The sequence below is a fragment of the Elephas maximus genome, chromosome 8, assembly GCF_024166365.1.
Source record: "Elephas maximus indicus isolate mEleMax1 chromosome 8, mEleMax1 primary haplotype, whole genome shotgun sequence".
NCBI lineage: Eukaryota > Metazoa > Chordata > Mammalia > Proboscidea > Elephantidae > Elephas > Elephas maximus.
In genome coordinates, this window is record NC_064826.1 from 37930464 (window position 1) to 37957365 (window position 26902).

At 39.1% G+C, this 26902-nt stretch overlaps 1 protein-coding gene across 3 annotated transcripts in view; it reads left to right on the top strand.

Moving 5' to 3' along the window:
- The window catches only part of DOCK4 (dedicator of cytokinesis 4), a 487078-nt gene that overhangs the window by 420789 nt on the left and 39387 nt on the right, over positions 1–26902 (top strand). For all 3 annotated transcript variants that reach the window (XM_049893613.1, XM_049893614.1, XM_049893615.1), the window contains exons 31-37: positions 3766–3914; positions 6062–6147; positions 11071–11166; positions 12024–12084; positions 16169–16262; positions 22713–22861; positions 24549–24635. In XM_049893613.1, the coding sequence (XP_049749570.1) occupies positions 3766–3914; positions 6062–6147; positions 11071–11166; positions 12024–12084; positions 16169–16262; positions 22713–22861; positions 24549–24635 (722 nt within the window). The remainder of the gene's footprint in view (positions 1–3765; positions 3915–6061; positions 6148–11070; positions 11167–12023; positions 12085–16168; positions 16263–22712; positions 22862–24548; positions 24636–26902) is intronic.

Genomic DNA, 26902 nt, shown 5'->3' on the forward strand with positions numbered 1-26902 from the left:
AAAAATTGTAGTCTAACAAATTTGAAAACCTAGAGGAAATGGACAAACTTCTAGAAACACACTACCTACCTAAACTAACACAAACAGAGGTACAACAACTAAATAAACTTATAACAAAAGAAGAGATTGAAAAAGTAATTAAAAAACTCCCAACAAAAAAAGCCCTGGCCCTGACGGTTTCAACGGAGAACTCTACCAAACTTTCAGAGAAGAGTTAACACCACTACTACTAAAGGTATTTCAGAGTATAGAAAAGGATGGAATACTCCCAAACTCATTCTATGAAGCCAGCATTACCCTAATACCAAAATCAGGTAAAGACACCACAAAAAAAGAAAATTATAGGCCAATATCCCTCATGAACATAGTCGCAAAAGTCCTCAGCGAAATTCTCGCCAATTAAATTCAGCAACATATCAAAACAATAATTCACCATGACCAGGTGGGATGTGGGTACACATGGGTGGTTCAACATTAGAAAAACAATGTAATCCATCATAAAAATAAAACAAAAGACAAGAATCACATGATTTTATCAATCGATGCAGAAAAGGCATCTGACAAAGTTCAACACCCATTCATGATAAAAACTCTCAGCAAAATAGGAATAGAAGGGAAATTCCTCAGCATAATAAAGGGCATTTATACAAAGCCAACAGCCAGCATCATCCTAAATGGAGAGAGTCTGAAAGCATTCCCCTTGAGAACAGGAACCAGACAAGGATGCCTTTATCACCACTCTTCTTCAACATTGTGCTGGAGGTCCTAGCCAGAGCAGTTGGGCTGGAAAAAGAAAGAAAGGGCATCCAGATTGGTAAAGAAAAAGTAAAAGTATCTCTATTTGCAGATGGTATGATCTTATACACAGAAAACCCCAAAGAATCCACAAGAAAACTACTGGAACTAATAGAAGAGTTCAGCAAAGTATCAGAATACAATATAAACATACAAAAATCAGTTGGATTCCTCTACACCAACAAAGAGAACTTCGAAGAGGAAATCACCAAATCAATACCATTTACAACAGCTCCCAAGAAGATAAAATACTTAGGAATAAATCTAACCAGAGATGTAAAAGACCTATACAAAGAAAACTACACGACACTTCTGCAAGAAACTAAAAGAGATCTACATAAGTGGAAAAACATACCTTGCTCATGGATAGGAAGACTCAATATTGTGAAAATGTCGGTTCTACCCAAAGCAACCTACAGATACAATGCAATCCCGATGCAAATTCCAACAGCATTTTTTAATGTGATGGAGAAACAAATCACTAACTTCACATGGAAAAGGAAGAGGCCCCGGATCAGTAAAGCATTATTGAAGAAGAACAAAGTGGAAGGCCTCACACGACTTGATTTTGGAACCTGTTATACCGCCACAGTGGTCAAAACAGCCTGGTACTGGTACAACAACGTACATAGGCCAATGGAATAGGATTGAGAATCCAGACAAATTCATCCACCTATGAGCAGCTGATATTTGACAAAGGCCCCTAAGTCTGTTAATTGGGGAAGAGATGGTCCCTTTAATAAATGGTGCTGGCATAACTGGATATCCATCTGCAAAAAATGAAACAAGAACCATGCCTCATACCATACACAAAAACTAACTCAAAATGGATCAAAGACCTAAATATAAAACCTAAAACAATAAAGATCATGGAGGAAAAACTAGGGACAACACCAGGAGCCCTAATACATGGCATAAATAGAATGGAAACCATAACTGACAATGCACAAACACCAGAAGAGAAACTAGATAACTGGGAGCTCCTAAAAATCAAACACTTAATGCTCATCCAAAGACTTCACCAAAAGAGTAAAAAGACAACCTACGGACTAGGAAAAAACTTTTGGCTATGACAAATCCAATCAGGGTCTATCTCTAAAATCTACAAGATACTGTAAAACCTCAACAACAAAAAGACACATAACCCAGTTAAAAAATGGGCAAAGGATATGAACAGACACTTCACCAAAGAAGACATTCAGGCAGCTAACAGATACATGTGGAAATGCTCACGATCATTAGCCATTAGAGAAATTCAAATCAAAACTACAATGAGATACCTTCTCACCCTAACAAGGGTAGCATTAATCCCCAAAACACAAAATAATAACTGTTGGAGAGGTTGTGGAGAGACTGGAACACTTACACACTGCTGGTGGGAATATAAAATGGTACAACCACTTTGGAAACCGATTTGGTGCTTCCTTAAGCTAGAAATAGAAGTACCATACGATCCAGCAATCCCACTCCTTGGAATATATCCTAGAGAAATAAGAGCCCTCACACGAATACATATATGCACACCCATGTTCATTGCAGCACTATTCACAGTAGCAAAAAGATGGAAACAACTTAGATGCCCATCAGTGGATGAATGGATAAACAAATTATGGTATATTCACACAGTGGAATGCTATGCAACGATAAAGGACAAGGATGAATTCATGAAACATCTCATAACATGGATGAATCTGGAAGACATTATGCTGAGTGAAATTAGTCAGTTGCAAATGGACAAATATTGTATGAGACCACTTCTATAAGAACTCAAGAAAATGTTTAATCACAGAGGAAAACATTCTTTGATGGTTACGAGGGTGGGAAGGGAGGGGAAGGGGTATTCACTAACTAGATAGTAGACAAGAATTATCGTAGGTGAAGGGAAGGACAACACACAATACAGGGGAAGCCAGCACAACTGGACTAATCCAAAAGCTAAGAAGTTTCTCGAATACAACCAAACACATCAAGGGACAGAGTAGCAGGGGACTGGGTCTGGGGACCATGGTTTCAGGGGACATCTAGGACAATTGGTAAAACAAAGTTTAAGAAAATGTTCTGCATCCCACTTTGGTCAGGGCGTTTGGGGTCTTAAAAGCTAGCAAGTGGCCATCTAAGATGCATCAGTTGGTCCCAACCCACCTGGAGCAAAGGAGAATGAAGAACACCAAAGACACAAGGAAAATATGAGCCCAAGAGACAGAAAGGAGCATATAAACCAGAGACTCCATCAGCCTGTGACTGGAAGAACTAGATGGTGCTTGGCTAGCACCAGTGACTGCCCTGACAGGAAACACAACAGAAAGTCCCTGACGGAGTAGGAGAAAAATGGGGTGCAGAATTCAAATTCTAGTAAAAAGTCCAGACTTAATGGTCTGACTGAGACTGGAGGGATCCTGGAAGACATGGACCCTGGAGTCTCTGATAGCCCAAAACTAAAGCCATACCTGAAACCAACTCTTCCGACAAAGATTAGACTGTACTATAAGATGTAAAATGATACTCATTCTGAGTGTGCTTCTTAGCTCAAGTAGATAAGTGCTTCTTAGCTCAAGTAGATACAGGAGACTAAATGGGCAGCTTCTGTCCAGAGGCGAGATGAGAAGGCAGAGAAGGACAGGAGCTGGCTGAATGGACATAGGAAATCTGGGGTGGAAAGGAGGAGTATGCTGTCACATTATAGGGAGAGCAACTAGGGTCACATAACAATATGTGTATAAATTTTTGTATGAGAAACTAACTTGAACTGTAAACTTGCACTTAATGCACAGTAAAAAAAAAAAATAATGGAGAAATATTATTCAACTTATGTAAATTTACTGTGTTCATATATAATTGCTTAGGGAAAGGTTTACTTGCTTGGGAACAACTGTAAATGAATATACTTATGTAAAAGTTTTAAACAAATTTTATAATATTTCTGAATTCTTATTAAGACTACATATACTAAAAGTCAAATATTCAATTTAGGAGAACACAAGCTTCACTTCATCCCTGCCCTGATTGGCCCCTTCCTTGAAGTGACCTTGATACCCCAGCCAGATCTCCGGAATGTCATGATTCCTATTTTCCATGATATGATGGACTGGGAGCAGAGGCGGAGCGGCAACTTTAAACAGGTAGGTGGACGTGCTCCTCAGAGCAGCTGGAAGAGTTTTGGTTCTCCTCAAGCATCTCTGAGTTCCCAGGTTCAGCTCTGAGTTGGGGATGAGCACTAGACCAGCATTCAGGAGGCCAGGATTCCAGGCGTTGTCTGCCCACTCCCTGGCCACATGGCCGTGGACACATTTCTCTAGTCTATGTTTCTCTGAGCCTCTGGGGAAGCCCTGAAAAACCATTTAGTTCCCTTTCAGCTAAAGATTTCTGTGATTTCCCAGGTCTGTATTTAAGAACTGGCAGAGATTTTATTTGCTCCCTGTTGGACAGCACAGAGAAATCAGGGTTAATGGTTCTTAAATTCACTGGGCTCTTGGTGGTCTGCCTGTTGTATATGATGAACGGCTGAGCTCTGAGCATTAGATTCACAGCATGTGTTATTGCTCTTTGCCTGAAGCATTGAAACTTAATTTAAGGGGGAAAGCAATGGAAATTCTTGCAAAGGAAATTCTGGGGAGATGAGCCTATGATTTCTCGTTGACATTGGTTCTGATACTGCTGCCTCAGTTTTGGAAAGACAGATGTTCTTATTATAAAACCAGATCGAATAATGTCTTACCTGCTTTTGCCACGCGAAGTCCTTCAGGTTGGAGATACTAGGCTTGTTATCTCTTTAAACAGTCACTGTGTTAATCTTGTACGCCCATGAGATTTGGCCCTCCTTCATGCTGCTCCAAAGGAAGCCGTCTTCAACCTCTAGAACTGGCTGGCAACTGTATGAGTAATTTGAGCACATGCATAGAACTCTTCTATTGCCAAAAGCATGAGCATTTCATCTGTGTCAATACCTACGTTTATTTTCAAGAGAACTAATAGGTTAATGGGAGTCTCTGGGTGGTGCAAAGAGTTAACATGTCCAGCTACACTAACCAAAAGGTTAGAGGTTCAAGTCCACCCAGAGGCACCTTGGAAGAAAGGCCTGGTGATCTACCTTTGAAAAATCAGCCATTGAACACCCCATGGAGTACAGTTCCACTCCGACGCACATGGGGTTGCAATAGTGAGAATCAACTTGATGGCAACTGGTTTTTTGTTTAAAAGGTGAATGAGAGCATATCAAAAATTATACTCGAGGAAAAAGGAAAAAAACACTTTCCTTCTACCTTGTCTTTATCTCTTGATTGAAATGTGGTTCCAAGGAATGACTGCACTTAGTTCTCTGACAAGGTCAAATATACCCACCCAGTTCCTAATTGTTTTAATCTCTGTAGCCATGGAGAGGTTTTCATTTTCTCGCTCTCCTGCTGCCACAGGTAACCAAGCTCCACTGCTGTTGAGTTGATTCCAACTCATAGTGACCTTTTAGGACAGAGGAGAACTGCTCCATAGGGTTCGCAAGGCTGTAAATCTTTACAGAAGCAGACTGCCACATTTTTTTCCCACAAAGGAGTTGGTGGTTTCAACCGCCAACCTTCCAGTTAGCCACTGAGTGCTCAACCACTGCTCCAGATAGTTTTTTTTTTTTCTTTCTTTTTCATGATATTCAAGTTCCAGAGGATTTATGCCCTTGAAAATATAAATGTTCTGATTACATTTTTCAGGAAGTATTTTCTTTCTCTCTCAAACTGCTTGTTGCTGACTTAAAATGTTTGTATAGATCTACCATTTGTACATGGGTAGGACAAGTTCTCAACTTCAGCAAATATTCAGTGCAAGCCTGAACTGTTTTGAGAAAGAAAATAAATACAAAGAAATCAAAGATTTCAGTTCATGTATGTAAATATGTTAGTTTGCTGATGTTCATACGTGTGTGTGCATGTGTGTGTGTATATATGTATGTGTGTATATATATATAGTGATTTAAAAAAAAGAGATAGGACTTGCCAGTTTTTGTAGCACCTAAAAATGGATTCAAGCATTTAAGCTGGGCTATAAGCATTTGTGTTTGAATCAACAAATAAAAGTCTTTGGCAGTAGCAAATGCTACCCAGCTGAGAGTTCACCCCTAGAATTCCAGGCAGTGTCTGCTCTTAACCACAGCTGATAATGTCACTATCACAAAATTTACTGTGAGTCTTTTTCCCTTACAGAAATAAACATGTTCCTATTTGCCTAGAAACCCTACTTGTAAAGGAGAGGAAAGAGATAGTAATATTTGGGTATGTTTCAGGTGGAAGCCAAGCTCATTGACAAACTGGATAGCCTTATGTCAGAAGGCAAAGGTGATGAAACATACCGTGAGCTCTTCAACAGTATGTGAGTAATGTATTTATCTCAAGTTGATTCTATTCAGGGGATTTGGTATCAGTGCAGAGCTGCATGGCACCACTGTCACTGAGAGCTACAGAGACAGCTTTGGTCTCACAGGAGTGCTTTGTCTTTGTGGAGTGTGAAATAAAGGATAATTGCCTAACTCTGGCAAATGGATCTTATTATGTTGATGATTAGACATGTCTTCCTTATATTAATCTCTGATTAGGACAGGTCACATGTGTTACATAAAAAAAAAATCTCACTCTCTTCAATGCCCAATAATTTTAAAATCCAGGCTGCAAGGTAATAATTTTAAGTGGGGCTAAGAGTGTGAGAGGAAAACACTGGTGCGATTTGAATCGTGTGCAGTGCTTTTCAAAGCATAATATCCTTGGCTGATTTGCTGTTAGGATACCAAGTTTGCCTCTGTTCTTCAACACTTGATTAAATTAATTGATACTGATTGCTCCCTCAGCATTATTAATTGCTTCTTAAACGTCTCCGGTTAGAAGATCCTAGAAGCAAAGCATTTTTAATAAATTCTGTGTTTTGGGATTTGAATGGATAATGGAGAAGTAATGGAGGGCTGTAAAGGGACTTTGAGGTTGTCCTTACCAATAGAGAAGGAGCCTGCATGGTGCAAATGGTTCACGACCGGCTGCTAACTGAAAGATTGCCAGTTCAAACCTACCCAGCAGCCCTGCAGAAGAAAAGGCCTGATGATCTGCTTCCGTAAGGATTGCAGCCAAGGGAACCCTATGGAACAGTTACACTCTGCAAACATGGGGTGACCATGAGTCGGGGACTGACTCAACCGCAGCTAGCCACAATAACTACTGATAGAATCTGATCACAGTCACAGGATGAATTGCGTGTGCCAACTATTCAGCCACTATGTTGAAACGGCCAGAGAGGACACGTGAGAATGTTTTAGTGCTTTGGAATTTCAGTTCTGGCACTTGTTTTCTTTACAGCTCTCTATGGATGGTCATCAATTTCATACCAAGTATACTTATAAACTGTTTCTTTTTGAAGGAGGAATTAGATCATTGCACTTGGAAAATGTTTGCAATTCTTTCCGAAGTGCACGAATAATACAACAATGCATTTTCCTATTACAACATAAATGTATACTTACGCCCAAGCATCACTTAAAACTAAACATTAATGCAACACTCTGTAATTCATTTTGTAATCATTAATTTAGAGCAGTAGAAATATGAATACGTGTTTGAAAATATTATTAGTGACTGATAGGCCGGATGGATGTCAACTTGACTGATTCAGAATCATTTTTGAAGCTTTAGGGAAAATTATATTGAAAGGAAATGCCAAAAAGGGGTATTCAGATTTCCTGTGATGGTGGAAGGTAATAAGATACATTCTTTGTTGTGGAGCCCTGAACAACACCATTTTCTTTTGATACTGTAATTAAACCAGAACTTTTTAATAATTGTTCACCAAGCCCTCATTCATTCTAGCGTACAAGCATCTGTCTTTCACGACAGCTGGAATTTAACAAGAATTCTGATTAAAACCTCATCCAATATAATAAATTGCTTTTAAAAACTGCTCTCATTTTAGTTACTGTCCTTGATTTGAACAAAGAACTAAAATGAGAACGCAGTCAGGGAAATGAATCTCCTGAGATTTGCAATTAATTATTTATAATAAATTCACAAGATTAATAAATACATAGTTCTGTAGTGCCTTTTATCAACTTTAATATAGGTCTGATAGTATGCAATTTAGATTGCTTGTGTATAAATACGACTTTGAAATAGAAGACATACCTTGACATAAGAATCAAACCAATAATTAAAATATTAAGCTCTATAATTAGGACTATTTTAAAGTGCCTGATTCATTCCATGGAGATTTTTATTTTGTTGATTTTTAGCATATTACTAGAGTTGTTACTGTATTTTTCTGTCATGCTTTATAATCAGCGTATTGGGAATAAGTCAAATATAAAGTGATAATTAAGTATCATTTCTACCTGGGCTCAGAAAAGAAAGTGAAAACCAAACTATATTTCAGGAAAACAATAAAATGCTTTTTTGGCAATAGAAATCACAAGGAATTAGTATAGCCACAATGAGTCACTGCACACATTATGAATTAGGAACACATGCCGTTATGGTACAGATTTTCGTTTGTTCTCTGTAATTCATGCCTAAAACTTCTTAAAACACTGGAAGTAGCTCTCATAGCTTCCTGACAATACAGTACTTGCCAAGATAAACCCCTCAGAGCAAGACCTTAAATTTGTATAGTACTGTCCTGACTAAGAACACAACTCGTCTTTCCCTACCCCTGCCATTATCTCCATTTGCCCATACTGCATCATTTTGAAGTAGGAATCAGAGATTATTTATGATAATGCTGAAATCATGGATCATAGCTGCCAATGTGATATATCAAGAAAAGTATCAGAACTAAACTTTGCTTCCCATGGCTCCCCTTGATTTGGTCATTTGGTATTATTTACTGAGCACCTACTTTGTTGTAGGCAACCTTCTAGGTCTGGGGATGCAGCAGGGACTGTGCTGTGGGAGCACACAGTGGGAGTAGCTAGCCCTGACTTAGCAGCTCTAATGGGCTCTCTAAAAGAGGTGGCATCCATCTCTGTTCTTCCTCTAGTCCTTTACTCTGCTTTCTCATCTGTTGCTCTAAATAATTCAGTAAGACCCCAAATCATTTCAAAGATCTTTATTTAGTGATCACACATTCCGTTACAGTTTGGGAGCAGAGAATTAGCTAAGTAACACCATAGCTTAGGTATCTAATGCTCCTCTTTGGATTACTTAAGGAGAGCATGTGCAGACACAGGTGTTAGACGTAAGAGTGATGGTCTCAGCATAATCATGTTATGCAATAAAGAAAGGTGCATTGAAGGTCAGATCCCACTCCACCCTACCTCCGTATCATTCTTTCACAGAGAAAAAGCCAATGAGCCATATGTCATCCTGCAGAGCTGTGGTTTATCCTGCTTCCTGATGTTAGCGAGTCTCATTGCATCTGACAGGTCAGCCTTGTAGATTAGCAATGAGAAATCACCTTTCACTGTTCTTAGATGGGTTCCCTGTGCGCTCAGCACGGGCACGTGGGCATGATTATAGACCAGGTGGAAATGCCCAATCTCATCCAAGTTGTCTGGAAAGACTCTTCTTGCTGATAGCCTCCCCTTCTCAGTTTCTCACTGAGAAATGACCAGCTTCCCAATTTAAAAAACAATTCTGGCTGAGAAATCAGATGAATTGGGTTCTAGACTGGGTCCTAACATTCTGTCTTGAGTTAGCCATGGAAACAGGCTGTGTAGAGCTTTGCCTCTTCTTGCAAGAGGGTTATGTTACTCTGATTCCTTACAGCATCAGGAGCCTCTATAAATTAATGAAACTCGTGCCTATAAAAGAAATCTCCATGTATTTTTAGAATTATCATTACTTAGCTTGAGTTCTTTGTTTTTCAGCCTCTTAAGTATGTGAGGTGTGGGCTGTCACTTGGGGAAATGTCTCCATCATCCCTTATTGCTTTGACAGGCAGATTTCACTTGAGTCCTTGGTTCAACACCAATTTGGCATTTAGGCATGAAGCAGGTGCTATTCAGAGATTTTTAAGAGAAAATCTACTTTAAACAAACCAGGGGACCTTCTTCTGTGGGATTAGTCAGGGAAAACTCCGTCCCTTCCATATGGTGGCTCCCCCTTCCCCCAGTCTAGGAAACAGTTCAGAATGAACCAGAAAAACAGAAAATCTCAGATGCATAGGCAACAGATGAGGAGACCAGACAGAAGGCTGGGCATTGGAATTGCAGTATCAAGAAAAAAAAGAAGAGGGGCGGAAGATCAGGAGAGAACACAGAGCGAGCCAAAAGAACACTTTGACAGAAGAGCTTTATTCTTTAAGGTTTATTTTTCCACTATGCGCAACCTATGATATGCTTAGATTGTACCTGTAAGAAATATTTTCTCTCCATCTTATTCCTGGAACCAAGATGGAAGGGAAACAAGGTTTTAGGCAGAAATGATGATCATTAAACCCAGAGGGGTAGGGAAGTATCGTCACATTGCCACGCTTATGTTCTTACTTTTGTCTTTTGGGGGAGGTTGAATCATAAAAGCTTTGCCAAGTAGATGGTTAATTTGCCTAGAGATGAGAGTGAAAGTAACACAGATTCTAATTATTATGATTGTTATTATTTTGTGTTGACATAGTGCCTCTGCTCCAAGGCGCTTGAGGTTAGGGGGGATGTGGGAGGAGAGATGTGGCTCAGTACTTGCCATCAATCTGCTGTAACAACCACATAGAAAAATCCTCTGTGATTAATGACAAAATGAATGAAACCGTTGAGCGCACAGATAGTACAATATGTATTGAGTGGGCAAATGTTAAGTGAAAGGAAAAAACGCAAAACATCATCCCGTCTGTACAAGAATTTTCCTGTAGCAGTTGCGTTGCAGTAAAATTGCTTGGATGAAGATGCATTCCACTGAGAGGTAGGAAAACATTTTTATGTGAATAAAGCAAGCTCTTACTTAAAAGTAAACTTGGAGGTTCTCCTCTTGTGGCTTTTTCCAGTGCTGTTTGATATGGTGAGGCGCAAGCCTCTGACAGTGTAAGAGAGAAGCTAGGCAAAAAAAATGAGCTTGAGGTGCTTGTATATTTTGAAAATGTGATGATATGCATGTGTTCGTGTTTTATGACTTGGATAATCTAAAAATCAATTTGCTTTGTCAATGCTTCCTGGAGTAGAATTCCACTATTTGGTCCGTATCCTAGGTAAGACATTGTTTGCAAATTGTGCTGCTTGTGAGATGTTGCAGTGGTTGCTAAGACATTTAAGGTACTGATGAAAGTAAAATGGTTGTCATGGTGACTGATAAAAATAAATGTTGAAAATGCCCTGGGTTCTTTCTTTTCCAGCCTGCTAAAGAAAATTGAGCGGGAAACATGGAGGGAAAGTGGCGTTTCACTAATTGCCACTGTAACTCGTCTAATGGAGAGGTTGTTAGATTACAGGTAAGCTGAGTTCCGTATTTTCCAGATACACCGTGCTCCCGTTAGAATATCAAATAGCACACAGTGAACATTCCACTTGAGTTAATCGTTCGAAGAACTGATAATCAGACCATGGAACTTTTGCAGTAAGATCATGGACTTCTCACTAACTGGTTCTGTTTTTATTTGGGGTTTATTTCCTTTTTTTTCTGTTCTGTTTTTAACAGTTCTTTCAAACTCTGGATGTAGTGAGAGGGTCTCAGTTCCGTTACTAAGAGGCGTTTTTGTCTGGGGTGAGGGGAGCAATTTAGACTGACCTCATGGACCAATGGACTAACCATTGTAGGGTGGGGACGGTGTACCCGAGAATTGTACGGTCATGCTAGTCTCTAAGAAAGCAGGGGGATGATATAGACATAATTGTTTGATTTTTAAATTATCTAAACCATTAAGGCAATTCATCCAACTTAAATGCATGTGTTTTTGGTTTGGTTTTTGTTTTTTTAAGAAGGAGACCCTTATTCTCCTTGTTGGAGCTGGCCAGTCCCCAGCTGCTTCTTACCTCGCCTTAGGAGGTGTGTGGCAGCGCACCTTCATTCCTCTTACTCCCTGAGCCCCGCGCATTGAAAGGGAGCACAGCCTTGACCTGGAAGTCAAAGTCAGGGCCGAAACTGGTGCTCAGGAGTCTCAGACCCTCTAACCTGACCATGGATCGTGCAGCCTGGGGCAGTTTGTCAAGTTACCCGGAGTCTTTATCTGAATAGCACCTTGCTGATTGTCTGTGGTCTCTGGTAGTACATTTGTTTTCCCCCTTAGAGAACAAAGTGTTTGGCCCTAGAAAGGAAGTTCTATGTTCTGACTATTGCTTTTTGTTTTAGGGACTGCATGAAAATGGGAGAGGTAGATGGCAAGAAGATTGGCTGCACAGTTAGCCTTCTGGTTAGTAAATGACTCCTTTTTTCTTCTTTATATCCTAACATTGATTTGTTTTTATTGCAGAAATACTGTTTTGTTTGTTTTTAATCCATAATGTGTTTTTGCCTGAATGTTTTCTTAGAAGAGTTTAGAAGTGTTTTTAAAAGAAGCCTAGCAAGCTTCATGTTGAATTAATGCTAAGTAAATTCTCAGCTCTAGATATTGCAGAAGCAGACCTCTGTAGGATCCCAGAGTGAGGTGGCTGGGGTCTTGTGTCACTTTCCTTCCCCCTCCTGGTGTTTTATGTTGTTCCCCTGGGAAATAACACAATGTCCCTGGATCGTACTTCTATGTAGGCAGTTCTTTCTACCCTTCTTTTCCTTCCTCACAGTGTTGTGTTCATTCTACATTTTAATAAATATTAGCAGTCTCTTCTTTTGTGAACAAATGACAGTGTTTTTGTGTAACAGTAATTTCCACGCTTTACAAAATAAATTTATGATGCCACTTCTGATAAGGTTTGGTTTGTAGCTAGGGTGACCATATAATGCATAGCCCAAATGGGACAATTTTGAAAGTATAATTAAATATTATGTAAGGATAAGCTATACCAGAATTGTCTTGGGCAAGTCAAAATTTATATAAAATCTCATGTAACCAACTGTTAAATATGATGGTATCTTCACCTTAGAGCAAAAGAATGACCATACATTTAAACATTTTTTTTCAAATTTTAATATAGGATAGGCTTATGCTTTTGACAATTTCCTTTCATCAGTTTTGAAATGCAGACAGATGTGACTGTTTTCAATTCTAAATTTACGAATATTATGGTTCCATTTTCTTGTACTTTGCAGAATGGATGAAACCTCACCATCCAAGTACTTAGGCAGAGATTCTAATCCCTCACCTGTCTTACTGTTTTCTAATTGTCTATACCTGGAAATTTTGTTTTACCCCCAGTTTGATTCCATCTTGCCTTAGCCCTTTGGCTTCAGTTGTTCAGTTTTGTTTTGTTTACTTCCCTCACAGTCCCTCTTCAAAGCTCAGGACTTTCGCTTTCTTACAGTGATCTGTTTCCTAATTTCTTTTCTTGCCACCTGTTCTTCATCTCTTCATATATGAATATATCCTTCTGTACCACCTCCACACCTCCACCACTTCCACCTCATTTTGAATGTAATTGTTACATCTCCACCTCCAATATCTGTAGCTAAAAATAATGAGATCTGCACTTCCTCCATCAGGCCGCATCTTGTGCATGGATTATACACTTTCTTCTGTAATTTTTGTCATCAGACCCAGGAGAGACCTCTGGGCCATTAGCCCTACCCCGCTGGCCTGAAATTTACTTTTCCTGTTAGCACTCTCATTTCAAGCCTTGAACGTGGTCTCCCGCACTTTTCAGTCTCCTGTCTATGTTTACCCTGGTTTCTTACATGCTCTTGCCAGCCTTTCCCTGGTCCTCAAGCTCAGCCTGAGTTTCTTCCACATCCCTGCTTGTATACTAGTGTTTGGGGAGAAAAACCAAGTGCTGTGTAAACCTTAGGTATTCTCAGTTTACCTCCTTAACCCTCACTCTATCCCAATTCAGACAAAAAGTCTCATAAACAACCTCAAAGCAAAGCCTTTACCTTTTTCCAAAAGAACCTCTTTCACTGTCTCCATCTTGTTTTACAAGTACTTTCCAACCCTGGGGGTGTAGTGGTTAAAGTGCTACAGCTGTTAAGCAAGAGGTCGGCAGTTCAAATCCACCAAGCGCTCCTTGGAAACTCTATGAGGGCAGTTCTAGTCTGTCCAGTAGGGTCGCCATGAGTCAGAATCGACTTGATGGCAGGGGGTTTGGTTTGGTTTTCCTTTGGAGGTGAACAAATAACGTAGGTTCATTTCCCGGATTGGAATAACAGAATGTATCAATCCATGCTCTATCCTAAATATCTCTGCTCTAGTTTCACCAGTAGGGATAAGCCAGAGACGTAATCAAATCAGTGGTCCTGTCAGTGTTCACTTGAGACAAAGAATGTGTCCTGGTATTTTTGCACTGACCAAGAATAGTCCTTAAAGAAAATGTGAACTTTTTGAAAACTGTTCTAATTTCAAACTAGCACAAGAATAGTTATCATTAAAGGACCAAATATATTGATTTAAAGCTAATCTCTTTAGCTTCTACTCCATATGAAAGTTCTTGATGTTTTCTAGCAGCAATGTGGTTCTCTTCAACTACTCACTTCCTCTTGGAGCTTTTCCTTACCTCTTTGGAAAGATCAATTCCAGATTGATTGTCTTCAGGAAAGCTCTAACTTCCTGTACACAATCAGAGTTAAACTCTAGTGTTCAGCTGGTAAAAATGCATAATCTTTGACATGACTAGTACCAGGATATGTAATTATTGTTTTGTTCTTTGTGTCAGGAGGGTTTGCCAGGTATACGTGAAAAAGATTCTCATCTGCCAACTGGAGGGACCATTGGCTTGTTTGTGTTTTAAACGGAGGACTGTTCATCTACAGAGTAATAGCTTATTTTGTTCTCAAAGAAAGCTGCTTCTTACCAGAAAGCTATTAGAGCAGATCATCCTTTAATAATGTAAAAACCTGCTGTGGGCTTGTTAGACTCGTGTTTATGGTATAATTCCTGCTAATTAAAATGATTTGGGTTATAATAAGAGCGCTGTGAATAGCATTATTTACTTAGCTTTTAAAGAATGCCAAGAATGTTAGGAGATAAGACAAAAAATGGGGGGATAAATGGTATAAATTGGAAAAAAAAACCAACAACAACTTTTTATTATGCATTCAACTTCAGGTCATCATCTCAAGATTAAATTAATCCTTAGATTGAAGTATGGATACTTGTAGATAGTAAGCAGAAAGTACATTTAACAAAAGGTCCTCAGGCTTCAAGCCCAAATACAATTTAAGCACCCACACTGGCTTCTTTGGCCCCACTGCCAAAGCCCTGTCTTAACTATTCAGCTTCAAAAATTTTTTGGATTCCTGGCCTTTCCCCATTAGAAAAACTTGTCACTTCATCAAGTCAGTAGACTTATCCCCCCATCACTACTCATTTTCCCTTCCTCCATATCAGTTATTCAGCCCTCTTTTTAAAATAACAACAATAATAATAAGCACTAATAGTAGTTCAAGTGTCTTAAGCAGGGATTTCATAAAGTCCAATGATCTCTCATTTGGAGACTCATGACTTCATGCTTTTCCTGGAATCCAACATCATAGTCTCCTCCTGGGTTCACTAAGTTCAGTTAAGACAAATGTACCTTCTAATGTGGTGAAGGAGTAGATATAGATGCTTGTACGTATGTCCTTAAAATGCCAACACAAGGTGCTCAGGTAAGTCAAAACAGAGTTTTCCATAACTATTGTTCAAACATTTTAGAGAAGCTCAATAAGGTCCAGATACTTTTTTTTTTAATAAACAAATTTTTTTTTCAATAAGCATATACCCATATATTAAAGATTTGAAATAAAATACCTTGCTATTAGTTCCTCTTTGTTCTCAACATAAACAGGAAACACTGAAACTTAAGCCCAAGTAAGAAACACAGAGTAAAACCTGAGCAATAAAGAACATTTTCACTTACCCTTTTTTGCATAATTTTTTCAGAAAAGAAAAAGTTTGCATTGTCTTTATTCATCCTTACTTACATATCTTAGAGATTTTTTTCCTTAGAGCAAAATACATTTGAAATTTAAAATGAGAGAAACTGCCCTTGTATATGAGTCAGCAAATTTAATAAACACACTAATCAATATCTTACGTATTTTTAGTATTTTTCAGTTGGATGGGCTGATTGTCCATTGACAGTTAACTAACAAAAAGTAATAGAAAGTAACAAAAGAAATGTGAATCAGTGGTAATAGCAACCTCAAGAGTTATCAGCTTACCCAGTAATTGCTAGGTGCGCCTAACACAGGCAATGTTGAACTAATAGCATGTTTGTGGGCCTCCTTACTTAATTTTTTAAAAGATATTTATGTGAAAAATACATCAGTTCTCTTGGTTCAACAGATGGGAATTCAGAAGAATAAAAGGCAGATATCTGTAGGCCCAACTGTTGAAGAACATCCATGCTTGTACTTTTTTTTTTTTGCAGAACTTCTATAAAACTGAACTGAACAAGGAAGAGATGTATATACGCTACATTCACAAACTGTATGATCTGCACCTGAAAGCACAGAACTTTACAGGTAATTTTGTCTTTTGGCTCAGGCAGGGGGAAGTGGGCTAGATACTGGGATATTAAACATGACAACTCCTCTGCTTTTTATAATTAGAACTGAGGACTCAAGCATTTCTTCTTTAAAATTGAAATTTATTTATAATGGGATTTATGTTTCTTAGTAGTCCATTTTAATTTATCTATTGCCTTTTTTTTTACTATATCTCCTTGCATAGAGGTTGCTCTTGGGATTACGAAACATATACTGTATTTTTACGTAAATAATGTGTACCTTCTACGTTTGCTTGTCAGCTGCTCCCTCCCTCAGTGAGGGATTTTCATAAGCATGCTAGCTATTTTTTTTTATCTCAACATGTTAAAAAAAAAAAAATGGCATAGCAGCGCTTAAGAAAATACCTTGCAGGGGGAGGGAACAAACATAGAAGGTGTGCATTATTTGCATAAAAATGCGATTCCTAAATTGTCCTAGACTACACAGAGTTACTATTTTACCACTTCAAGACAGATAGAAACTTCAGATCATATAGGTCCCTTTGACTTTCCCTTTGTGTTGTATTCATCATGTGTGTTACCTCTGTATACACTGAAAACTCCATCAGATGGTGTCGTAATTTTTGCTTTCAATGTTGTTGTTGTTAGTTGCTGTGGAGTTAATCCCAATTCATGGTGACCCCATGTGTTACAGAGTAGAACTACTCCATAGGGTTTTCTGGACTATAATCTTAACAGAAGCAAATAGCCATGACTTTTCTTCTACAGTGCATAGTCGTACCTATTTTAAAGAACTCAAGAGGATAAAAACAGTCTATTATATTTATTCAGATATTTACCACTTACCACTCTTCCTTCATTGCTGAAATTATAAGATTTCCCTCTGTTTTTGTTTTCTTTAACCTGACGATCTTCTTTTAGTGTTTCTTTTAAAGCAGGTCTAATGGTAAAGAATTCCTTTAGTTTTCTATCATCTAATGATCGTCTTTATTTCACCTATTCCTTAAGGATTTTTTCCCCCTTTTGGCTAAAAAAAAAAAAAAATTTTTTTTTTTTTTTTTTTGGCTAGATGTTTTTAGAACTCTAGGTTGACAGTTCTTTTCTTTCAACACTTTAAAGTGTTGTTCCACTGTCTTCTGGCCTCTGTGGTTTCTGATGAGAAATCTACAGTCACTCAAATTACTCCCTAAAAGCATGTGTAATTTTTCTCTGGCTGCTTTGAGGCTTTTTTGTTTGTTTGTTAATTGTTGGTTTTCAGCAGTTTGATTATGATGTGTGTGGTGTATGGGCATACTTCCTTTAAGTTTACCCTGTTTCGGTTTGCTGAGCTTCTTGGAGCTATAAATTTGTTTCCTTCACCAAATTTGGAAAGTTTCCAAGCATTATTTCTTCAAATAATTTTCTGCATCAATCCTTCTATTTTCTCTCTGAGACTTCAGTGACAGGAATGTTGGACCTTTTGGTGTTGTTCCATAGGTTGTTGGGACTCTTCATTGTTTTTTTCTTTTTTTTTTTCACCCCTAATTTTTCTTCTTTCTGTTGTTCGGATTTGGTAATTCTTATTGATCCATCTTCAACTTCAGTCACACTCCTGTGTCATCTCCATTATGCTATTGAGCCCTTGCAGTGATTTAAAAAAGGCTTTATTGTATTATTGCATTATTCAGTTCTCTAATTTTTTTTTTTTTTTGTAGATTCCATTTCTTGGCTAAGAATGCTTTTCTTTCCTTCCCCCCCGCCCCCCCCAAGACTGTTTACTTTTACTTCATGGAGGATTGTTATAAAATATCTGCTTTATAGTCTGCCTATATATTTCAACATCTGAGTCATCTTGGGGTTGATATTTGTTGATTGCCTTTACTCTGTGAGAGCTGTTTAGATTTACCTGGTTCTTTATATGTCAATAATTTTGCATTATATCCGAGATCTTTTGAGTATTATGTTGTGAGACTCTGGGTTGTATTAAAATCTTCCAAGGAATTTGGGTACTTTTGGTTTAGCAGTCAATCCAATTAGGTTCAAACTGGATTCATATATATCTGCCTAACTGAAGAGTAAGATCATATTTTCTTGAGGACAGATCATGTTTTCTTCTTTTTAGTCTTTTCAATTCTTAGAATAGTGCCTAGCAATGTGAGATGTAGTGTCACTAATGAATGGACCCATTAATTAAATTTTCCCACCTGCGGAGCAAATTTTCTCCTTTAACATTGGTAATTCCTTAATCACTAAGGACACCCAGCATCTCTTCACACAGATATGCTGATAGTTTTAGTTAATAGACTAGGGTTATTTGAGCTGATTGTGTTGCCTGAGGCTTGAAATGTTCATTTGTAAGTAGTTAGTAGCCGATTTTTGAGAGAAATAGTGAACCTAGGTTTTGTATCTGTGGAAACAGCTAGAATTGTTTTATTTTTAAGTCCACCAAAAAAAAAAAAAAAGATAAAGGAGCTGTGGGAGAGAAGTGAGGACAAGCTATTCCAGATATGTAACAGATATATTTTGATTTTCTAAAATCTAAAACAAAGCCCAAATCTGTCTGATTATATTTCAGAAATGGAGAAATTTTTGTTTAATTTATTTACCCAACTTGTAGTTTTTATGTTCCCCAAAGTCATAAGAAATAAGTCATTTCCCCACATAACATTTTATTCTTCTGTCTCATGTCCTCATTTTTATGTGCCCTTGGAAAGGTGAAATTGATGGAAAAGCTTTTCTATCTTTATACGTTTCTGATTAAATGGCTTAATCCTTTCCAGCCATTTATGACAGTGCCCTCCATTCCTAATTCACTCTTCTCCAGTATATCTTTTTAGCAGTGTTGAGGCCCTCACTGTACACTTCCAAAAGAATGTAATGAGATGCCCATGTTTAATTAGGTAGTGATGACTTTTGTTCAAAGTGTAAGCACTTTCTCAAAGACTGTCTGTTGAGAATTTTGGATATGACTCATTCTTCCCTTCCCAACAAATGATATTGTCTTTAAAGGTACAGAAGAGTAAATAGACCACATATTACAGTAAAACAGATACAATTTATTAATTTGTTCCAAATTGCCATCATTAGTGTGTTATGTTGTTCACACCTGAAAGATATATATGTTTTATATAATAAAATTTTCTATAGCTTCTTCTACACACACCATTTACCCCAGATGTACATCATCATTTACCTGAACCAAATTCGGAAACAGGTGTAATTTGTCTTCACTCCTTCCCCATGTCACCATTCAGTCATGTGTCACCTTCCTCCTCTAGCCTGCCAATACCTCCTTGTTTTCCCAGACTTTCCCAGGGTTTCCTCACCTGCACCTGGCCCAGCAACCATCTCCTGGACTTTCCCAGGGCAAGCGTGATTTGGAAAAGCACTTTGGGGACTGGTAAATCCTGGTGGCGTAGTGGTTAAGTGCTACAGCTGCTAACCAAGAGGTCGGCAATTCAAATCCGCCAGGCGCTCCTTGGAAACTCTATGGGGCAGTTCTACTCTGTCTTATAGGGTTGCTATGAGTCAGAATCGACTCGACAGCAGTGGTTGGGTTAAACCTTCTTTGTCCATTAAGGAACTGTCCTTGGGCAGCTGCAGGCTTCAGCTGTTCCAGGGCTCCCTTAGCCCTCCTTATCCTTTTAACTGTGAAATGATCAGCTAGTCTCTACAATATCTTCTGAGTGCTCAGGTACTGTGGGAAAACACAAAAGAAACTGAGAAACAAAGAAGATAACGCCTGTGCCGGGTCATTAAGAGACAAGTTAACAACAACAACAAGGAGCTCTTCTGCAGCTCAGGGGGAAGTTTTGAAGGAGCAGCCCATGGTGTGAATCAGCCTGGAATGTGAGGGGAACCCTTTATTCAGATGGCAGGAGCAAACAAAGGGAGGACAAAAGAACACATGAGGTTTTCTTAGATTCTTGGCATTTATTATAAGTGTATGTAGGGAACTAAAGATCAGGTAACCATTTCAGGGGGTCTCAGAGTAATCTAGAAGGCCATTCAAGATAGAGGTCAGAACTCGTGATCTGGTTGTTATAGTTGTTGCCCCTCAGAAGCAGTCTTTCCGTGGCACCCTCCATGGTGGTGATTCAGCTCTGTTTCTGCATCCGCCATTAACTGACTTCATTTAGTGGATTCTCTGTGCATCTCACGTTCAGTCCCCCAAGAGAGAGGTTGGCCAGTGCCCATGCAACAGAAGGCATCCCTGGTGGGCGGCTTTCTTGTGCTGGCTGCTTCTGGGTCAGCTTGCATCTTGCTTCATTCATCTAAAGCTATTGATGAGGTCAAGGGACCTTCAAATATGTAGGCTAGAGGCTTGGCAGCTACTGAGACTTCTTAGAAAAGACAGTGGTAGGCTCCTTTTTTACTTGTACTTCCGGGACAGAAAATGGGAAAATGTGAGAGTAGAGAGGTTAGTAGGGACCGGATCATAAAAAGCCTTCTCTGTCACTTCAGGAAGCCTAAATTTATTCTGCCAGCTACTAAGAGTCATTGGCTGGTTTTAATCAAGTGAGCAATGTGAATATTTGCATTTAAGGAAGATCATATTGGTAACAGTTCACAAACTGAATGGAGGGTGATAAGAGACTGCTGGTAGGTTAAGTTGTGAAAGTTTTTGCAACAGTAATTGGAGCCAGGAGATTGTATGAGCTCACCAAAGTAATTGAAAAAGAAAAAAGGCCAGAATCTTGCCTCACAGAACATCTGTACTTAAAAGGCAAGAAAGAAGACCTTTCTTATTGCAACTATACTTTATACACTGAGATGACCAAATCATAGTGCAAGAGCTAAACAAGTTACTTTTTAGTTTTTTGTGTAGTTATCCTTAAGGCAAATAAATTATGAAGAAGAATTATCATTATAAATCTTATTATATTAAATCCAAAATCAAACCCACTGCCATCGAGTCGATTCCAACTCATAGAGACCCTATAGGACAGAGTAGACCTGCCCTCTAGGGTTTCCAAGTCTGTAAATCTTTGCAGGAGCAGCCCTGGTGGTACAGTGGTTCAGTTCTCAGCCACTAACCGAAAGGCTGACGGTTTGAACCCACCAGCTGCTCAGTGGGAGAAAGATGTGGCAGTCTGCTTCAGTAAAAATTTACAGCCTTGAAAGCCCCATGGGGCAGTTCTACTCTGTACTACAGGGTTGCTGTGAGTTGCTCTTGATGACAGTGGGTTTTTGGTTTTTTTAAATCTCTGCGGAAGCAGACTGCCACATCTTTCTCCTCCTACAGAGCAGATGGTGAGTTCAAACTGCCGACCTTTTGGTTAGCAGTCAAATACTTTAAACACTGCACCACCTGGGCTCCTATTTTGTTTAAAGCTACTATTATGTCTTTTGAGAGACTTACAAGGGTAGCGAAATGGATTAAAACATAAGGATTTGTCCATTTTATTCAGTTTAGTGAATGAATTGGCTATTATAGTACCAGAGGAAAACTTATTATAGTCCTTCACCAATCACAGTAAGTTCTGGTTCCTGTCCTTGATCTATTTGGACATATTTATTGTGTTGTAAGAAGAAACTTGCAGAATGGCAAGTATTCCATTAAACATACTACCTGTATGTTGACTATGCTTAAGTCCACAGGTCACCATTTTCACTTGTGTATACAGAACATCACCCCTTTACTTGTTTCCACCAGAAATCCAACCATGCCAAACATGGGATGATTTCAGTAGCCTTTGCTGAGGATTTGTGGGTCCAACAGTTCGTTCTCGTTCTCAGTCTTTCTCTCTCATTGTCTTTGTCTCTCAGTCTCTCTCTCTCTCACACATGCACAAACACACACACAAACACACCCATTCAGCCCTCTCCAATCCTTCCTCTATTACTAGAAGCTTTTTTTTTCCTTGCCTATACTCAACTCTTCTCTGGTTTCTTGGCCCTTCCCAATTCTGCCTGCACTTTGTCCTCCCCCAAGCCCCGAGTTTCAAACATTTCAGCTGTTTATTATCCAGAAAAGTTTAGCCTCCATTTTTTGTTTCCTAAGTATGCCCTTTTGAAGGTGCCCATAGTCCTACCCAAGGATCTTACCGTTGAATTTTCCTAGCAAAGGAAGGAATGTCTGCCCTACATCTTTGAAACAAATACAAGAAGACATTCTTAAACATTTTTATTATCTCAGTAGCATACAGCCATTGTAGGGAAAAAAGAAACAGAAATATAGGGAAGCTAAAATTTTTTTTTTAAAAGATTAAATATAAATCTCTGATAATCCCATCATCGAGGGGAAGTCATCGTTCATTAGCCTGCTATTGTATACATTCTACACATTTTTCTTCTATATAATGAAATTCAGAGAATGGTATTCCCTCAAGTTTGTCTGCAGTTAGCCCCATGTGAGGAGAGGTTGTTTGGGATCCTGTCTCAATTAGTGCCTTCCCACTTGACTTTGGGATCCTGTCTCAGCCATTGCCTTCCCACTTGACTTTGGGATCCTGTCTCAGTCAGTGCCTTCCCACTTGACTTTCAGAGGCTGCATATACTCTCCTGTTATATGATGAGCTGCTGGAATGGTCCGACCGGCCCCTCAGGGAGTTCCTGACCTACCCCATGCAAACAGAATGGCAGCGCAAGGAGCACCTACACCTCACCATCATCCAGAACTTTGACAGAGGCAGAGTAAGTGGCCCTGCCTGACCTGTGGTCTCTCTTATTTCTAGTTCATTCATGCCCACCTCCTTGAGCAAGGATTCTCAAATTTCAGTGCACATTAGAATCACCCAGGAGCTTGTTAAAATGCAGATTCCCAGGCTCTGCCCTTAGGCTTTCTAACTTAGTACATCTGGCGCAGGGCCAAGGAATATGTGATTTTAATGAGTACTCCAGGAGCTTCCAGTGTTTATAAACCTTGGACCACACTTTGAGAAACACTGATCTAGAAATTTTGACATCAAGGCGTTTTTATTCTCTGAAAAGCCATCATTACCTCCTCACCCCCCAAATTAGCATGTGTTCTGCCCCATTCCACTCTTGTTTTTAATGAAATAACTTTTTAAGGTAAAATAAAAAGCTTAAAAAAAAAAACTGTAATGAATTTTGCAATATCCCGTTGTATGCTTAGAGATGCCATGGAGTGTTGAAAAATCTCCCGGACCTAAAAAGCAATTCAGTACACCACCTTGCTCCACGTCCCTCCCTCTGCAGGGGCTTGCAGAACTCTTTGTGACTCATACTAGAGTTGTTTATTTGATCTGAACACTTGATACTTTGGTGATACGTGTCTTAGATTTAAATCTGTCTTCCAACTTCCCAAGGTTAAACAGAAAATTAAAATACAACCCGTGGCTATCGTTCTTTTACAAAACATAATTGGGTAAAATTGGGTAGACTTGAAAATTTGATGTTAGGAAATTGCTTCTGTTGTATCCTCCTTTATTATTTATCTAACTCTGCTGACATACCATTATGTTAATAGCAAGAGAAATGCCTTTGTTCTCTTCTGCTGTAAAATGTCCACCTGTAGGATTCCACTGTTACAGAATCTCTGGCTGCATACAGTGGCCCATCCCCAGGAGTCTGTGCTAGATGAGGGGTTGGCAAACTGTGGCCTGTGGGCCAAATCTGGCTGGCCACCTGATTTTGTACAGTCCACAAGCTAAGAATCATTTTACGTTTTTAAATGGTTGGAAGAAATCAAAAGAAGAAAAATATTTCATGACACGTGACTATGACATGAAATTCACATTTCAGGGTCCATAGGTCACCTTCTTTTGGAACACAGACACTCTCACTCATCTCTGTGCCTGCTTCGCCCTGCAACAGCAGAGTTGAGTAGTTGTGACAAAGAGTATATGGTTCGCAAAGTCTGAAATATTTACTGTCTTGCCCTTTGCAGAACAATTTTGTCAACCTCTATGCCAGATCGAAGAATCTTTTCATTTCTGCCAAAAGTAATCAGCCGGGTTATATGCTCACATTTGCAAGTGCCATTCAGCCAAGTAAGGAATCTGGGGTGCCAGGTCTAGAGAGAAAGGCCCCTCAGCACCAAGGGCCTGTGTACATTCATCCACTTGGCTACTGTGGAACTGTAATTATTTCCTGAGATGACTCTGTAATGACACCATGAAATACTGTTTCTGCACTGTATGTTAATGACTGTTATGGTAAATTATCATTTCCAGCTTTCTAAAGATTTTTAATACTTTACATGGTGTTTTCATGCTTAAAATTGTACTGATACTTTTAAAGTTATGTTATGAAGATTCAGGAGTAAGCCTTGCTGATCTGAAAAGCAGTTGCACCCTGACTCTGGGCAGAAGCTAAATGTTGTGGGGTTGTTACTTTTCTATCATTCATTCATCTGCAGTGTTGGGAGAATGGCATTATCTTGTGTCGGAAGATTGCAGAGCAATACGAGAGCTATTACGACTACAGAAACCTGAGCAAGATGAGGGTGAGTACTTGGATGCACCCTAATCAGGCTGTGACATCCCTCTTTGGATTAGCTTTCCAGCAGGGTTCTGCGAAATTAACTTTGTGATCATCTTGATGTGTCTTGCAGAGACCTTTTTTCAGATAAGTGTTTCCTCTGAAGCATACTCTGCTATTTATACAGAGAAATGGCAAATTGATCTGCATAATGCTTTGATTAATAGGCAGAAAGTAAGCCCTTGATCTATTCTAAAACACCACATCTGAAATACAAAATCAAATCCAGGACTAATACTTTAGTTTATTGTGGAAAATCTCCATGTTGTTTGAAGAGCTCTCTATTTGTAGACATATGTATAGCAATATATCATTAGTAGTCCCATAACCTACAGAACAAAAAAACAGAAATAGCTAGCTTACTCATTTTAAAATAATCTGGGGCCAAATCTAATAGGTGTCAACTCTCTATAACTTTAGAAATACGGTTTTATTTCCTAAACCTAAACCAAGACCTTAGTGTCCCCGAGGTCAAGAAGTTTAATATTCTGTGTCCCCGAACCAAATGTTTTATGCCTTCTTTTCTTTCGAGTTCAAACAGGGTCCCCCTTGCCCTGTAAATCCTTATTCTTAGAATCAGGAACATTTTAGCATCCTGTAATACACAAGCTCCTGATGAGTGCCTAATCTATTCAGACTTTCTAAAATAGGATCATCAGCTTTTATATATTAAAAAAAAAAAAAAAAAATGAGGCTTTCTTTTAATTGTGAGTTGTCAGTTTAAGAGATGCTACCCTAAACCTTTAACAGCTGATACAATCCCTTAGACCACAAGTAACTTGTTCAACAGACAAGAGCTGGCCCTGTACATTTGGTGTAGCATTTCATGTCATCAGCCCATCAATATTTCTCCTAACATAAAAACCAGAGAGAAAAACCTTGTTTTAACCTCAGTCCATCGTGCTGGCTCTGGCAGGCACTGCAGTTTATATAAAAACATTGCTGTGCTTCTCTTGGCATCCTGTCCTTGGAACAGAAGCGACGTTAGAATGTTTACCCGTGAGAGCCCTTGGGTGCCATAGTCACTAAGATTTTTATAAACCCAGAGCATTATACTTCATGCCAACTGCTCTTTTGGGTGCTGTTACAGGGGGCGGGGGGAGGAAGTGAGTCTTCAAGTGCAATATTAGTCTTTCTCTGCAAACTCTGGGGATGTTAATACCATAAATGGGAAACCATAACTTTATATGCCTCATAGTCTCAACATTGTCAAAGATACACTTCAGAGCTTTGAGCACAGACAGCACTTTGCACTATGGGCCACTTTTTTGGTGTGTCAGTTCATCCCTGTCCAACCTGAGCAAGGTTACACCTTCCAAATGTCCTGAATTGAATTACCCTGTGCAAGATGGACTCATAGTGACCCTATAGGATGGAGTAGAACTGCCCCATAAGGTTCCAAGGAGTGGCTGGTGGATTCAAACTGCTGACCTTTTGGTTAACAGCCAAGCTCTTAAGCACTACGCCACCAGGGCTCCTGTGTTTTTTGTTTTTTAATGCAAGACTAAAGTACATCTGTAGGTGAGACATATGGCACTAGAATTTTCAAGAAAGGTTTTGCTTCTCATAAAAAAAAAAAGCTCATGTTAATTTCTGTTTGAATGTGAAGAAAATATTTCCTAGATAAACTCTATGTGTATAGCAATAGTTGACTCTGATGATCCAATTGCTGTCAAGTCTTTTCCAACTCATGGAAATCCCATGTGTATCAGAGGAGAACTGTGCTCTATAGGGTTTTCAGTGGCTGATTTTTGGAAGTAGATCACCAGGCCTTTCTTCCGAGGTGTCTCTGTGTGGACTCAAACCTTCAACCTTTCAGCTAGTAGATGGTTCCTTTCTGATGATAACATGTAATAATTCACTTGATTACTTAAAGCAGAGGTCCGCAAACTACAGCCTGTGGGGCTGGCAGAGCTGAGTAGTTATGAGTGAAATATTTACGCTCTGGCCATTTACCAGGCACCCTGGTGGTGCAGTGGTTAAGTGCTTGGCTGCTAACCAAAAGGTCAGTGGTTTGAACCCACCTCTGCTTCCATAAAGATTACGGCCTTAGAACTCCTATGGGGCAATTCTGCTCTGTCCTTAAGGCTGCTATGAGTCAAAATTGACTTGACAGCAAAGGGTTTTGGGGGCCGTTTACCACACAAGTTTGTCAATCCTGTCCTTAAAATATAAAAGGAAGTCAAAACCTATTTTCTGCAAACTGAGTTAAACTGAAGTTCTCATTTATAT